Source organism: Corvus moneduloides, chromosome 22 (assembly GCF_009650955.1).
Source record: "Corvus moneduloides isolate bCorMon1 chromosome 22, bCorMon1.pri, whole genome shotgun sequence".
NCBI lineage: Eukaryota > Metazoa > Chordata > Aves > Passeriformes > Corvidae > Corvus > Corvus moneduloides.
Genome location: NC_045497.1, coordinates 2,006,904 through 2,021,327, shown reverse-complemented (window position 1 = coordinate 2,021,327; position 14,424 = coordinate 2,006,904). Strand labels below are relative to the sequence as shown.

At 51.1% G+C, this 14,424-nt stretch overlaps 2 protein-coding genes across 2 annotated transcripts; one reads left to right on the top strand and one right to left on the bottom strand.

Annotated features, from left to right (window-relative positions):
• Positions 1-4,079: 4,079 nt before the first annotated feature.
• On the bottom strand, positions 4,080-8,007 carry TMEM88B (transmembrane protein 88B). Its single transcript, XM_032131804.1, has 2 exons — positions 6,948-8,007; positions 4,080-5,163 (listed from the first exon to the last, which is right to left on the bottom strand). The coding sequence occupies exons 1-2, from the start codon at positions 7,215-7,217 to the stop codon at positions 4,897-4,899; spliced, it is 537 nt and encodes a 178-aa protein (XP_031987695.1). The 5' UTR covers positions 7,218-8,007; the 3' UTR covers positions 4,080-4,896.
• A 2,320-nt stretch (positions 8,008-10,327) lies between these two features.
• MRPL20 (mitochondrial ribosomal protein L20) lies at positions 10,328-14,208 on the top strand. The gene is made up of 4 exons (XM_032131805.1): positions 10,328-10,618; positions 11,661-11,771; positions 12,709-12,786; positions 13,618-14,208. Exons 1-4 carry the CDS (start codon positions 10,532-10,534, stop codon positions 13,792-13,794), a joined length of 453 nt encoding a protein of 150 aa, XP_031987696.1. The 5' UTR covers positions 10,328-10,531; the 3' UTR covers positions 13,795-14,208.
• The last annotated feature ends 216 nt before the right edge of the window (positions 14,209-14,424 follow it).

Here is a 14,424-nt window from a genome sequence, read left to right as displayed (position 1 = left end):
GTCTAGGGCTTGGTTTCCTCAGCTCTCTCCTGAGTGCTCGGGAAACAATGGAGGAGGCACGAGTGGGGCTGGCAGCACCTGAAAGCAGAGAGCAAACCAGACAGCACCCCTGGCTTGTCTGAGAGCTTTTGGCTTTGCTTCTTGTCTCTTCCCGAGGTTCACGCAAACCATTGAAAGCCAGGTCCAGCCCTGCACATCCTGTCTGCTTTTCCCCTCTGGAGGATTGCCCAGCGTGTCTCAGGGGGCAGCAGCACGCCAGCATCTCCTGCTGTGACCCAGCTGTCCTTGCCAGAGTGGCCTGGTTGACCTTGGTGATGCTGAACCCACCAGAGGAACAAATTGCTTCATGCAGAGATGTCCTGTCTCCCAAAGCACCCCAGAGTCAGGAGGGCAGAACAATCTCCAGCTCCCAAAAGGGCTCGGAACAGCTTTCCAGCTTCCCCTTAGATACCCAGAGTGATAACTTGTGCCAGCAGGTCTGGTCAAAGCCCCAGACAAGAATATGCTGAAAGACAGGAAAAGAAAAGGACAATTCTGCTTTCCCCTTCCTCCTCCCCAAATGTCTGTGGCGAGGAGTCCCTTCAGAGGCCATCACCTCTCCGTGCCTGTGGGGAAATCCTCAAGAGCCTTTAATTGCATCCTGCTCTGCCCCACGCCCTGGAGCTGCCGGGGATTTGCTCAGGGCTCGGTAGCAGCAGCGGCTTTGCTGAGCAGCAGATCCCCAGTGCAGATCGCTTCCCTGGGACACCGCTGCAGCCAACTGCATCCCTGTCCTCTCCTGCTGACAAGGGACCCGGAGCCAGCTCCCCTCACACCCTTGGCCACCTGCCCTGGCTGTTCCCACGCCGCACTTTCTCCTGGCACTTCTCACCCCGTTATCCAAACCCATCGTCCTCAGGGCGGTGGGAATGAGCTGATCTTTACAGCTCCAAACCATCCTGTGATTCCTCAGGCACGTTCTTCCTCTGCTGGAGAGGGACGAGGAAGGTGCAGGGGCTGGGAATTGTGGTTGTGCCCTTGTGCTGCTCGCCGTGAGCTGCCAGGATGGGCAGAGCAGTCACACACGGTGTTATTGGCATTGCAACCCTTAGAAAGCTGTTGCCAAAAGAGGAGTTTCAGCCCCTCGGTTTGTTCACTGCTCTGCTGAGGAGCAGGAGCAGAACAGAACTTTCAGGAATTAACCCTCCTGTTGCTCCCCACGCTGCCGCTGCCAAGGGGTTACAGAGCCAGCACCTCTGGAAAATGCTCTGGCAGCTGCAGGCAGCTCCCTAAAAGCTCACCAGCGGGCACAGCTCCAAGCTGGGATGCTCTCTAAGGGCCAGTGTCCCTTCCGGTAACTCCCAGTCACCCTCCTGAACGCAGGAATACCCTGAGGAAAACACCTTTATGCTCCTCCTCGCAGCTGCCTCAGGAGAGAGGAGTCCACAGGTCTGGTTTTTGGGAAGGAACATAAGGCCAGGTGCCCAGCGAGGCGGCATTCCTGGAGCACAGCTCGGGAGTGTCCCTTGTCCCCCCCTCGCTGTCCTGTGTCACAGGCACCCGTGTCTCTGCCGTGTGGCCAGGGAGGAGCTGCCTGGGAAAGCTGGCGGGGATTTAAATGCTCCTGGCAGCCACGGGCACCCACGCACAGCCTGGGCTGGTGTGGCACACCAGGGGCTGTGCCGGTGCCCACCCAGCGTTCCCAGGAGCTCAGGCGCTGGCAGGGAGCAGGAATGCGAGGCACGGCCGGGACAGCGGCACAGCCCCGGAGCAACGTGGGCAACTCCCAGCTCTTCTCTGGGAAAGCGGCTCTTTTGTCGGGCTGATAATTGTCCCTGTGTTTTCCCCCTGGGGAATGGGGCGTAGATCCTTCCCTTCCCTTGGGCTGCCATGGCACAGCTCGGGAGCGCTGCCCAGCCTGGCTTGGCCTGCCCTGGCACTGCTCTGTCACAGGGGATGGTGGCAGTCCCCAATCCCCCTGGCACTGCTCTGTCACAGGGGATGGTGGCAGTCCCCAATCCCCCTGGCACTGCTCTGTCACAGGGGATGGTGGCAGTCCCCAATCCCGCCTGGCACTGCTCTGTCACAGGGGATGGTGGCAGTCCCCAATCCCGCCTGGCACTGCCCTGGCACTGCTCTGGCACTGCTCTGTCACAGGGGATGGTGGCAGCCCCCAGTCCCCCTGGCACTGCCCTGGCACTGCTCTGTCACAGGGGATGGTGGCAGTCCCCAGTCCCCCTGGCACTGCCCTGGCACTGCTCTGTCACAGGGGATGGTGGCAGTCCCCAGCCATCCCGCTGCCACGCGCAGGCACTGGGATCATTCCCAGCAGCAGCTCGGCGCTGTGGGAGCCGTGTCCCTGTCCAGCTGCAGGAGGTGGCTGGGGTCAGCTCAGGGAAAGCAGTGGCAGCCGCTTTGGGAGGTGACTGCTGGCACTGACAGAAGATCCCTGCCTTGTGCCAGGACACACGGATCCCCCGGAGTTTCCTTTTGGGAAACAACGCTGTGTTTTCCATCATGGGATCACTCCAGCACATACTCCCTCCCACTTGGCATTTTTCAGCCCTCAGCAGCTAAATAGGATCAGATCTGGCCAAAAATCCGGGGAGAAACGCTGTTAACCACCAATGGCCCTGCTCAGGCAGAAGGATCCATCCCAGAATCCATGCCCAGGTGCGTGGTTGGGAGGGATCCTGCAGGATGGACGCCCCAGATGTCCCAGGCTCAGCCCCACAGCCCCATCTCGAGGCCTGGGCACAGCGGGAGCAGCTGCTCCTCCGGGCACAGGAGCAGCTCCATCAGGAGTTTGTGAACAATACATGGAATTCGGGGAAATTCCAGCCCGGAGAGTGACAGCTAAAGGGGGACCGAGCCCACCGTGAGTGCCCCAGCCCTGTTCCAGGGGAGGACTCCCAGGGCACTTTGTGACCCATCCTGCAGCCCCTTAGGAGGATCAGCTGAGAGAAGGGGCCCTTGCAGGCACTCCCAGATTATTCTTTCTTTAATCACTTCCATCCATTCTAACCCAGTTCTCCAGCAGAGCTGGAAACAACCACCAGTGACCAGTTAGAGAGGGGAGGGAGGGCAGGGGAAGCTTCCCTGAAGACAGTCAAGTTTCAGTGAAGCAACAGAAATGGAGAGAGCACAAGGAACTGTCCAGAACACGTCACTGGGGGTATATTACCATATTATATTACCATGCAGATCCTGCCAATTTAACTGGAGAGTTATCCACAGAAAATGAAGCACTTGGAATATTAAACTGCCCGGGAGGAGATGGGGAGCAGCACATCCTCTCATGGTATGTGCAGCAGGTTCCAGCTTCCTCTCCACTGGCCTCCCTCAGAGGAGGAATGCAGCATCCTTCCAATAAATTCTGTGTTGTCCTTGGCTCTAGAAGACGATCTTCCCCATCTCAGCTCAGCCTGACAGATGGTTTGTGTTTGCACCACCCCCAGCTGAGCGTTCCAAGAACTGAAGGCATCTGATAACCACCGAGGCATCTTCCTGTGGCTTCACCTGGACCGTGCAGTGATGGCAGGGAAGCACAAATAATAAACACGTCCCTGGCCAAAGGAAATGTATTTTGGTGTCTTCTGAGGTGCCTCAGAACCAGGTCAGTGCCGTGGCTCTGAGCATGGAGATGTTGCAGGGAAATTAAATCCATACATAGTTAAACTTTAAAAAAAAACCCAGTTAAAATACACTTCTTTCTGTCCTCCCTGCTGTGCCCTGGGCTCTGGGCTGGTTTGGGAGCTGCCAGAACAAAGCCCTGCCTGTGGGAATGAGGAGGAGGCAGAGGCAGGGATCCCCCACATCTGTGGGCACAGTCCCTGCCTGGCACATGGGCCCTGCAGGCTGGCACAGCTGCCTCGGATCTGAGCCAAGGCTCAGGATATGGCTCTGTGCTCTCTACAGGAAATTTAGGATCAAGCCAGCTTCACCTCAGAGCTGCAGCCCTCCTGGGAATGCCTTGTTGGGGCTCTGCCCGTGCCAGGACACCCTGAGGTGCTGCCTGAGCTGTCTGTTCTGCTGCTGACATTTCAGGTAAATTCATTTCCCCTTTGTTATTAAAATTCTCTGTAAAGTGAACTACCAAATTAAATACATTTTTGCTTTATTGGGGAGGCTGTAGCAAATAACTCTGGGTTTCTTTGCAGGGACAGCAGCAGGGCTGGTTCATTACAATACTGGCAGCCCAGGCTGGCTGAAGAATGCTTTTCTTGTAAAAGCAGCTGGATTAGACAACAGGTGAGCAAAAGGAACAGCAGCTCCTATCAAATATCTGTACCCAGCGAGCAGACACTGCCCTCAGGCAAAACCTTGTTATCCTGAGAGATCTCCCTTGCCTGGAACAGAATTTTCTTGTTTTTCTTCAGTCTTGTCAGAAAATGTCAACTCTTTTTCCTCCTTTTTTTTTCTCCAGTTCACTTTCCCCTGTAGCCACCCCTGGTTATTCCTCTGGGTGGTACCAGGGCCCGGCAGGGCAAGTAGCTGGAAAAACCAATCCTCAGGAAGAAAACAAAAGTTACATTTTACCTTACAGTGCTACGGAGCGTGGAACAAGGGGTGGTGCTGCTGCAGCCAGGGCTTTGCGACAGAACAAACTCCTCCAGGGGGGATTTGGCAGGAACTTTATTTCTACAGAAAACTGGGAATGGTTCCTAATGAAAACTGGGGACACGGGGCGACAGCATCCAGCGACGAGCAGCACACAGACAGGAACAACACCAACAAACACCACCAGAGAGCATTGGGAAGGACGAAGCTGCCACACCCTCCCCACACCTGTCCCACGCTGTGCTTTCACTCTGCGGCAGTTTTTGGGATAAATCAGAGGCTGACCTGGCTGAGCAGCAGCGGCAGAGCCGCGGCAGGGCTGAGGATGAGGATGAGGGACAGGGAGGTGCTGCAGGGTCACACCCAGGCCTTGAGCTGGGTGTTGCAGCCCCTGGCACAGCACGGAGCCCCCTCCCCAGGGTGGCACCAGCGGCCCCCCTTGTAGACAGCCAGGCTGTAGGGCTGGAAGCACATGAGCAGCCGCAGGCGCCGTGCCAGGCTGCAGTAGATGGCCATGGCCACCACCAGCAGCGGGGACATGATGACAAAGCCCAGGATGATGAGGGCAGAGGAGCTGTTGTCGTCCAAGATGCTCTTGCAGTAGCGGGCAGAGGAGTGCAGCACCTGTGGGGAGAGCGAGGCAGAGCCAGGGTCATTAAATTGGAAAAGAGCTCCGAGAGTCCCACATTAACCTGCACCATGTCACTGGCCTGGTGGTGACAGCAGTGGCCAAAATACCCTTGTGTTTCCAGTGCTTTCATGGAAAAAGACACCTCTTCCCTCTCCCAGAGGTGAGCTCAGCAACCTTCAGGTAGACTCTGTGGCTGATATCACATCTCGATCCAGCTTTCAATTATCCCAGGAGCCCTGTGAGACAAGAGCACTGCACACTGCTCCTGGAGCAGGAAACACTCATCTTTATTAAATCATCCAATAGCATTGGATAGGCACAAACCAAATCTGAAGGCCTCCTGGTGCTACACTGGGAATTAAAAAATGAAAATGTTGCTAACAAAATAAATAAAACCACAGAAATCTGTTCAATTCTGCAGACGGAGGTTGGTCATTCCATGGCTGGAGACCCTCCAGACCCCTTTGTGTTCTGTTCTCTGTGTGCACTCATTTCTGCCTGAAAAACCTGCCAGGAGAGACCACTTGCAAAGAAAACCTCGCTGGGCCTGGCTGAGTGGTGTTTAAAGCCTTCCTTTGGTGCTGGCAGCAGCAGAGCTGAGCTGAGCACTCAGTTGTTCTGCACTAACAAATGCTGCAGGCAGCTCCCATGTCCCCAGACTTTATTCTTTTTCCTTATTCTTTCAGCAGTAAAAGAAACACAACCCATCATCCTAAAAACCAACAATAAATCCGTCTAATGGACCTGCAGTGCAGAAATCAGCCTCTGGCTGCTGGGGAGGCACTGAAAAGCCATGGCCCAAAAGCAGGGACTGCTCTGGTGAAGCCACAATCCCTTGCTATGATTGCATTAAAGGAAATTCTGTGTTAAAAGACTCCTCACAGCTTCCAGCAACACAGGGGCTTTCACTTCTGGTCCACTTGGCTGCACTCAAAACCATTTTGCATCTCCTCAAAGCCTCTGACTGTGCATGCGAAGGAGAACTTGAGGTTTCCCAAGGTGAGGGAAGCTGGAAGGGGCAGTTCTGGGAGGCTTTTTCTCATTTTCAGTCCAGTTTGCAGTGCCTGTTTATGAATTATGAAACAGGCACATTGAGCTGCTCCAACAGCCCGTGCCTGCAAGGAAAACAGGGAACTGCTTTTTCACAGCCACAATTAGTCAAGCGATCCCAAAAATGTTTAAAGGAATCTACCAAGAAGAGATTGGTAAGCAAGGAAATAATGCAGTGCAGAGGACACAAACAGAGCCTGGATGGACAAAGGAGGCTCATTTTGGTGTGAGGAATGCACAGAATGTTTGGGAACAGGAATGTTAGATTGGCATGAGAAGGGGATTATACATCCTGTCAGACTTTACTAATCCTATCATTAGGCAGATCCTAATGGATATTAAACTTACTTAAACAGAAAGCAGCAAACCCTCACAGAGCCCAGGCAGGACTGTGAGCTCTGGAGTTCAGGTTGGCAGCTCTCAGTGTCAGAAATCCCAGGGAAGAGAGAAATATTGTGAAATGCAAATGCAAACAGCAGCTCCATCACGGCACGGAGTGTGTTCACCTCACCTGGCACCTCTGCTTGGCACCTCCATGGGGACACAACTTTATTGCCCAATTCCCCACAACACCTGTCCTTGTCAGCCCAGACCATTCACACAGGGAAAAATCTGTTTCCTTAGGGAAACAAAGCCAAAGCTTGGGGAGTCCTGCCTGGCCTTTGGGGTCACTGCTCAAAGGAACCCTCAGGTGTGGCCCTGCAGCCACAGGGAGCGAGGCACTTACCTGGGAGTGGCACTGGAAGCCAAAGTAAACCACCACAATGGTAGGAAGCAGCACAATGGTGAAAATAACAAACATCAGGAGCAAGTTAAGGAGAAAGACCAGGGAGTTCATGGTTCCTATCACCAGGCTCCACGCCAGGCAGCACCAGGGGCTGCGCGGCTCCCTGGGAAGGAGCTGGTCATCCATGTCATACGGGGGGAGCCCAGGGATCATCCGAGACCTTTCCGAGAGGATTTCTGCTCCAAAGTCCTCAGGGTCCTGGCCAGACATTCTTCAAGGAGATGCACCAACCCACGCTCTTATCCAAAAGGGTTTCCTTGCTTTTGGTCTAACAGAGCTGGGAAGGAATTTGCAAAGGCTTCTTCTGCCTCTTCCACACGTGGCCAGGAGCCCTTAACCACAGATCATCGTGGAGCAGGGAAGGAAAGGTCCCTTTGGGCCCGCTGCTTCCCCAGGACCTGCTCAGCACAGTTTGCTTCCTTCAGATGCTTTTCCAGCAGCGTCCCAGCCTCAGTCCCAAAGCAGATCAGGCTGCTGGAAGTTTGGCAGTAGCTTTTATTTTGGTTTAGAATCCAGAGTCCTACTGAATTGGTTGTTGTTTTTCCTAGGATTACGATCCCAAGAGGTCCCAAAGGGTTGCTGTGGCAGCTGGGATGGGCTGCTCAGGGACTTTAGTATCCCACTCCACCTTTGAGCTCAGCTGGGCGTTCAGGATATCAGGCTTAGGCACTCACAGGCAGTTCCTTGTCTTCACCTTTCCATGCTCTTCACCTTGTACCCAAGCAAATATTCCTGCTCAAGGCTCATCCAAACGAGGTGAGCAGTGAGGATAAAGAGCAGGAGCTGTTTCCCCTCTCTCTGGAGTCCTCGCCCTCACCGTGCAGCAGAGATGGGAGCAGTGTGTGGTGGTGTCACTGCTCTCAGCTGCAGTCACAGCCACTCAGACCCAGCAGTGTCGTCCCTTCTGAGGCAGCTCAGCTTTGCAACACTGCTCTGCTTACAGAACAGCCTCAGAGCTGCTCTCTGTGCTGGCCAATCCTTCACATCTGTCTCCCCACGGATGGGATTTAACACACAGCACCTAAGAGCCACGCTCGAGCCATCCATCCCCAGGTCAAGACGGTCCCTCTCCAACTTCAATTATTCTGAGTCAGTTTCTAAAATTCCTCTCTGGATTTAAACAAACAAACCAAAAACAACCTTAGAGAAATTGATAATAATCACTGTATTCCTCAGAAATCATCCGTGCTCTGCAGTCATCTGTTCCTGTTTGCAGAATGTATTGAAATTGTTGTAGTGAAGGCACAGCAATTACCAATGATTTCATCTGCCTCATATGATCAATATTATTTAAGAATTTCACTGACGTCTCCATGCCTGTGTAGCCTCTAAGATACAGTCACAGTAATAAGAGAGAGATATTAAAAAATACAGAGAGAAACAACCTTTAAAACAGACAGCAGAGTGTGACAAGTCCATTTTCATCATCTTCCTTCCCTGCACTCTTGGGCTGGATGGCTCCCAGGGGAGTTTGCAGGGCAGCAGCCTCCACTCAAGCTGCAAAATGTGAAATCTCTTCTCAGATCTGTCCAGACATCCCGAGGGAAATAACTACTGGATCCATCCTGTTTTCAGGCCAGAGACAGTGTTAATAATAAAGTCTGAATCTGTGCAGGAAACCATAAACGTGACAAGTGGCAGGGAGCTCAGTGTTTACTCTGCCTGTCTAAATTCTGTTTAGATTTAAAGACATAATATTTTTCAAGCTTGATTTATGGGGAAAAAAAGGATGAGTCACACAAACAGAAAGAACCCAACCCAAAACTACAGGAAGAGAAATCAATTTTAGGCTTAAACCATGGAAAGATGAACTCGGTGCTGGGCAACTAAAAATCCTACAGCTGCTTTTACCATCTGCTGGTGATGGCACAGGGGTGTGGTGAAACACAACTTAAGTATTCCAAAAAGTGATTCAGTGAAGCTTTGCTAAATCCAGTGAGACTTTCCAAAGTTCTTTTGCTATAATGAAAATGTATTTTAACCTGTGGGAGGGCTGAAGATTGCCTTCTGTAAATTTATTTTCCACACATTCTACTGATTCTTGTAATAACCAAATGAACTTTGTGTCAGACGAACCTCAGGGATACAAAGATTCTCTAATTCTGTGAAATTTCCATATTCTTAACAAGTGCTTGCCCAGAAGTGGGAAAGATCTTGATGATGGAGCAGTTTATAACAGGAGCATCATTGCTTTGAGATGCTGGAACCGGTGATGATTAAAGGGCAGCAGACAAACCCATCAGTTCTCTGACGCAAGGACTGCTGCTCCCAAGGAATAATTTTCTGGCAGCACCATCTTGTGGTTTGCTGCAGTTCATAAATTTCCTTTTTATGTCTCACATTCTCTAACCCTAACCCTTACAGGATGCTGCAAGGCTTGTTACCCACTATGGAATCCTTCCAACACCCCCATTTTTCTCACATTGGTGGTTTGAGCACTGCTGGGGATACACGGCCCAAAGTCTGCTCCAAATCCCTCACTGAGCTGTGGGAATGGACACTCCAAGCAGCCCAGCTCCATTTTACAGGGAATTTTGGCTGCAGCTCCGTGGTACAACCCCACCACACCGTGTGTGGCTGCTCCCAGCTGAGCTATAGGCTTGGGCTGCTTTGGGTCACACCTCATGCAGGTGATGATGGTCACTTGAGAGGGCTGGGATTGGGTAAAGGTTCTTTACCCAGAGGGTGAAGGTCTCTGGTGACCACTGACCTGAGGGAACGGCTGGAGCTGTGTCAGGGGAGGTTTAGGTTGGATTTTGGGCAAGGTTCTTCCCCCAGAGGGTGCTGGGCACTGCCCAGGCTCCCCAGGGAATGGTGACATTCCCGAGGCTGCCAGAGCTCCAGGAGCGTTTGGACAGCACTGTCAGGGATGCCCAGGCTGGGATTGTTGGGGGGTCTGTGCAGGGCCAGGGGCTGCACTGGATGATCCTTGTGGGTCCTTTCCAACTCAGGATATTCCATGATTCCATGGCTGTCCTCAGGCTGGGGAACAGGATGCCCAGCACGGAGAAAAGCCACCGTGCTGTGGGAGAGGAGCCGGGGGAGGCGGAAAGGCTGGGGAACAACCGAGAAAGGACAGGAGGAAGGGCCGGGAAAAGGGTTGGGGATAGGGGAAGAACTGGAGGAAGGGCTGGAGGCAGGTCCGGGAAGAATCAGGAAAAGGACCGGGGGATGAGCCGGGGAGGATCAGAGGAAGAACCGGGGGAAGGGCTGGAGGAAGGGCTGGAGGAAGGACCGGGAAGGCTCGGAGCAGGATCAGAAGAAGATTCGGGGGCAGGGCCGGGAAGATTCGGGACAGGATCAGAGGAAGGCTCGGGGGCAGGATCAGAGGAAGGCTCGGGGGCAGGATCAGAGGAAGATTCGGGGGAAGGCTCGGGGCAGGATCAGAGGAAGATTCGGGGGAAGGCTCGGGGGCAGGGCCGGGAAGGCTCGGGGCAGGATCAGAGGAAGATTCGGGGGAAGGCTCGGGGGCAGGATCACAGGAAGGCTCGGGCCCCGCCCCGGAAGGCTCGGGTGCCGCAGCCATGGTGGTGCTGAGCGCGGCGCGCTGGGTGCGCAGCCGGCTCTCGGACCGCTTCTGGAGGGTGCAGGAGGTGCTCAAGTACGCGCGGGTGAGTGCGAGGTCCCCGGGCCACCCCCGGCCCCAGCTCAGCCCCATCCCCGCATCCCCTTGTCCGCAGCCCGGCCCCGGCACTGCTTGTGCCCCTTGCAGGGTCCCGGAGCTGCGGCTGCCCCATCCCTGGAGTGTCCCGGGTTGGACGGGGCTTGGAGCAGCCGGGGACGGTGGAAGTGTCCCTGCCCGTGGCAGGGGGTGGCGCTGGGGGGCCTTGAAGGTCCCTTTCCACCCAGACCGTTCCGCGATTCTCTGGTTGCCTCGTGCTATGAATTGATTGTATTTAATTAAGTACAGCGTGCTGGAGGCTGTGTTGATTGTGTTTTCTTCTTGAGTGTTTTTTGTTTGTTTGTTTTACTGGGAAAAAAAAATTAACCTTGTTCTCAAGTGCATTTTGAAAGGCGATTTCAGCTGAAGTTCAAGCTACTGTACCGAGGCTAGGGAAGAATATTTCTCAAGGATGTCCTAGGCAGTACATCTTGCTGTACTATTGAGATAGAAAGTGTTGCAGGAAGTGAGAATATTTTGGTTTTGTAGCACCTAAGCTGCCCACAGTACCAGTTATTTCTGATGCAGCACTGGCTGCTTTTTTCCTGTGTCACATCAGATGGATGTCAGTAAACAAATTTCATTATTTTTTTCTGTTTGGGCAGCTCTTTGAGAAATCAGAGGCTCCTGCCCCAACCCTGTTCATATAGATGCAGCTGAGGGGAGCTCAGGAATGAGAATAAATATGTGAGCTCAGGGTTGGGTGAAAGCACTGACCATGATTTTGTGGCTGCCTTTCCCACAGAACCACAGCCCAAAGTGAGGCCTGGACTGAGATCTTTCCTACTCCTCAGCTTCAGGTTTTCCATGATACAAACCGAGGAAAGAATATTTTTATTATGTGCCAACTGAAGGCTTGGGGGTGCTTGTGAAGGGTTCGGTGATCCTTGTCGTGGAGAGCTGTGAAATGCAGATGAGCTTCATTAGTGTTACTGAAAGGTTGGACGGCTTTAAATATAATTAAATAAGACCATCCTGGGGTTTTTTTCCAGCATTTTCGTGGCAGGAAGAACCGCTGCTACAGGCTGGCAGTGAGGAGCGTCCGCAGGGCTTTCGTGAGGTCCACCAAGGCCAGGAGGGAGAAGAAGAGATCCCTCAGAGCGGTAAGGAGCAAAATGTTGGGTGGAAACATCAAAATGGGAGCCAGGCAGAAGGGAAATAGCTGCTGCTTTTGCTGGGGGGTTTCCTGACACTGAACCGTGCCGTAAATCAAGTCCCTCCTGATGGGAGAGAATTTGCTGAAAGTCCTTGCAAGGAGTTTCAAAGATAAACCCAGACTTTTCCTTGAGTTTCAATGCTTCCAGATAGTTGTGTATTAAGTCTTATCAGAGGAACAGAGCCACCAGCGTGACCCAGGTACAGCATAGAGCACAGAAAAGCAGGAGTGAGCCTAATTATCAAGATTTACACAGCTTTTAAAGGTATTTTAACCAATAGTTACTAAAAACATACATTATTTTCACTTTCCTACCAATTATTCAGTAACACGACTAGGAACTGCAGAATTCTTTATCCAGTCATTCCAAACTACTTTTACTGCAGAATATGGAGTAGTAGGAGAAGGAGAAGAAGGTTTAGAGAACAACAACAATCCTCCATTTTGATATTTTTTACTCTTCTCTATTTGCTACAAAGAGAAGCCCAAAACCTCTAAATTTTTCACCCTGTGACAATCTTACATCGTAGTCCATCACCTAATTCACACCACTGTATTTTCTAGTTCTTGTCCGACTGTTGGTAATTTTTTCCAAGGTTTGAAGCTAAAATAGTGTTGTTCAGGGGGGTAAGAACCCTTAAAAGCAGGCAGAGAAATAGTCTCGGCACTCTGGGTTCCTACATTTTCCCTCAAAGCCAGTGGGTGAAAAGTAGGAGTTTAAGGAAGCGTTTTCCTGTGTCGTGTTCCTGTGGGTCCCTTCCGGCTCAGGATATTCCATGATCCTATGAAAATGTTATATTTAGTAAGTGTGAGCAGACCAGCATGGCAAAAGGTTCACTTTTAAAGCATTTTTTCATGCAATATATTGATTTTTACGCCTTCAGCTCTGGATTACAAGGATTGGAGCAGCTTCCCTAGAACATGGTTTGAAGTACCCAGCCTTCATAAGCAACCTGGTCAAGGTAAGGATGTGGCTTGGAGGATAATTACTCACTCATTAGAGTGATGAAAGGCCTGCTGCTTGTGAAAGCAGTTTCATCCACTTCAGGACCTAAGTTCTGCCCTAAACTTGTTTCTCTTCCCTGTATGGATTATCCCCTGTTATCCTGGTGAACATGGTGGCTCTGTCCCTTGTTCTGTCCCCAAAACTTTAATTCAGTATCTTAAGAATAGATCTTTTTAAATGCTTTTTTTTGTGGGCATTCAGTGACAGCTGCTTTTTCTTTTACTGTGAGAAATTTAAAAGTACAAAGCTTGGATTAGCAAAAAAAAACCCCAAAACCTAAGAAATCACTATTCTTTTCACTACTTGATGATTTATTGAGCATGGAGAGCGCAGAGACTTAGTGCCATTGTCCCTGGTTTTAAAACATGCTGGGAATTTGTTTCAATTTGTTGATTCTGTTTTCATTTGTTTGAGCTGAAACAAATGCCATGGATTAACCTGGAACACGTGGCCTTGAGCAAAATAAAGAGATTCTTCTTTGGTTCTTGGTTTCTACCAGAAAAACTTAGAGAAAGCCAGTAAATAATTTTTATACAATGCATTAATGAGACATCCATGGCCAGGGAGTGCCTGACAGTCTTTAACAGCTCCAAATTGTAGAGGGTAGAAAAAAGTTAATCTGCTTTAAGACCTCAGGTCTTAAGCCTTAAGAGTCTTTAATGATACTTAATGAAGAGTGTTTATATAAACAGTAAAGAGCGTTCATTATATTTAATAAAGAGTGATTAAGCATTGCAGTGTTGTTCCTAAAAATTGCAACAACACCAACAATTTTTCTTGCCTTTAGTCCCAGGTGGAGCTGAACAGGAAAGTTCTGGCTGACTTGGCTATTTATGAGCCAAAGACATTCAAGTCCCTGGCTGCTTTAGCCCAGAGGAGGAGACAGGAAGGGTTCCTGGCTGCCCTGGGAGATGGAAAAGAACCAGAGGGGATATTTTCACGTATTGTGCACCACCACCATTGATATCAGAGTCTGTATATACGTGTTGTTGGAAGCAGGGATTTGATTGTGAAGCAAACCTGCTGTGGGACTGCTGCTAAAATGGAAAATGTGGAACAAATCCTCCAAGGATGGTGTGGGTGTGAAACTTCTCCTTGGTGGCTTTTTCCCTGTGTTGTTGTCACTGAAAGCTGTTAAATTAAAAGCACACTTCAAGGTTAGCGGTCAGGACATAGAGTGACTTAATAAAGATATTTTTTTGGTAACTGCTACTAGAAAAAAAACACAATATGCGTGGTGAATTCTGGCACCGAATGGGGAAAATGCAGCTGGGTTGGGGAGGGAGATGTTGACCCTCACACGCGGACCCTGGTTGTTAAGGACACACATAGTTTCTATTTTTAAGCACTTAATAAAGACATTTTTATTGATAACTGCTATGGGGAAACAATTTGTGTTAATTTTGGCACTCCATACAGCCAGGGGATGGAGGGAAGGCAGGGTATCAACCTTCACACACAGCCCCCGTGTTAGGGACACACATAAGAATAAAGATATTTTTGTTGGTAACTGCTATGGGGAAACAATTTGCGTGGTGAAATTCTGGCGCTGCACGGGGAAAACCCAACCGGGGTGGGGGGTGGCATGTCGGCC

Coding starts and splice junctions, on each gene's coding strand:
- TMEM88B (XM_032131804.1), bottom strand. CDS start 7,217: ATGTCTGGCCAGGACCCTGAGGACTTTGGAGCAGAAATCCTCTCGGAA. Junction 5,164..6,947: donor GCTTCCAGTGCCACTCCCAG/GTAAGTGCCTCG, acceptor CTCTCCCCACAG/GTGCTGCACTCCTCTGCCCG.
- MRPL20 (XM_032131805.1), top strand. CDS start 10,532: ATGGTGGTGCTGAGCGCGGCGCGCTGGGTGCGCAGCCGGCTCTCGGAC. Junction 10,619..11,660: donor AGGTGCTCAAGTACGCGCGG/GTGAGTGCGAGG, acceptor GTTTTTTTCCAG/CATTTTCGTGGCAGGAAGAA. Junction 12,787..13,617: donor TCATAAGCAACCTGGTCAAG/GTAAGGATGTGG, acceptor TCTTGCCTTTAG/TCCCAGGTGGAGCTGAACAG.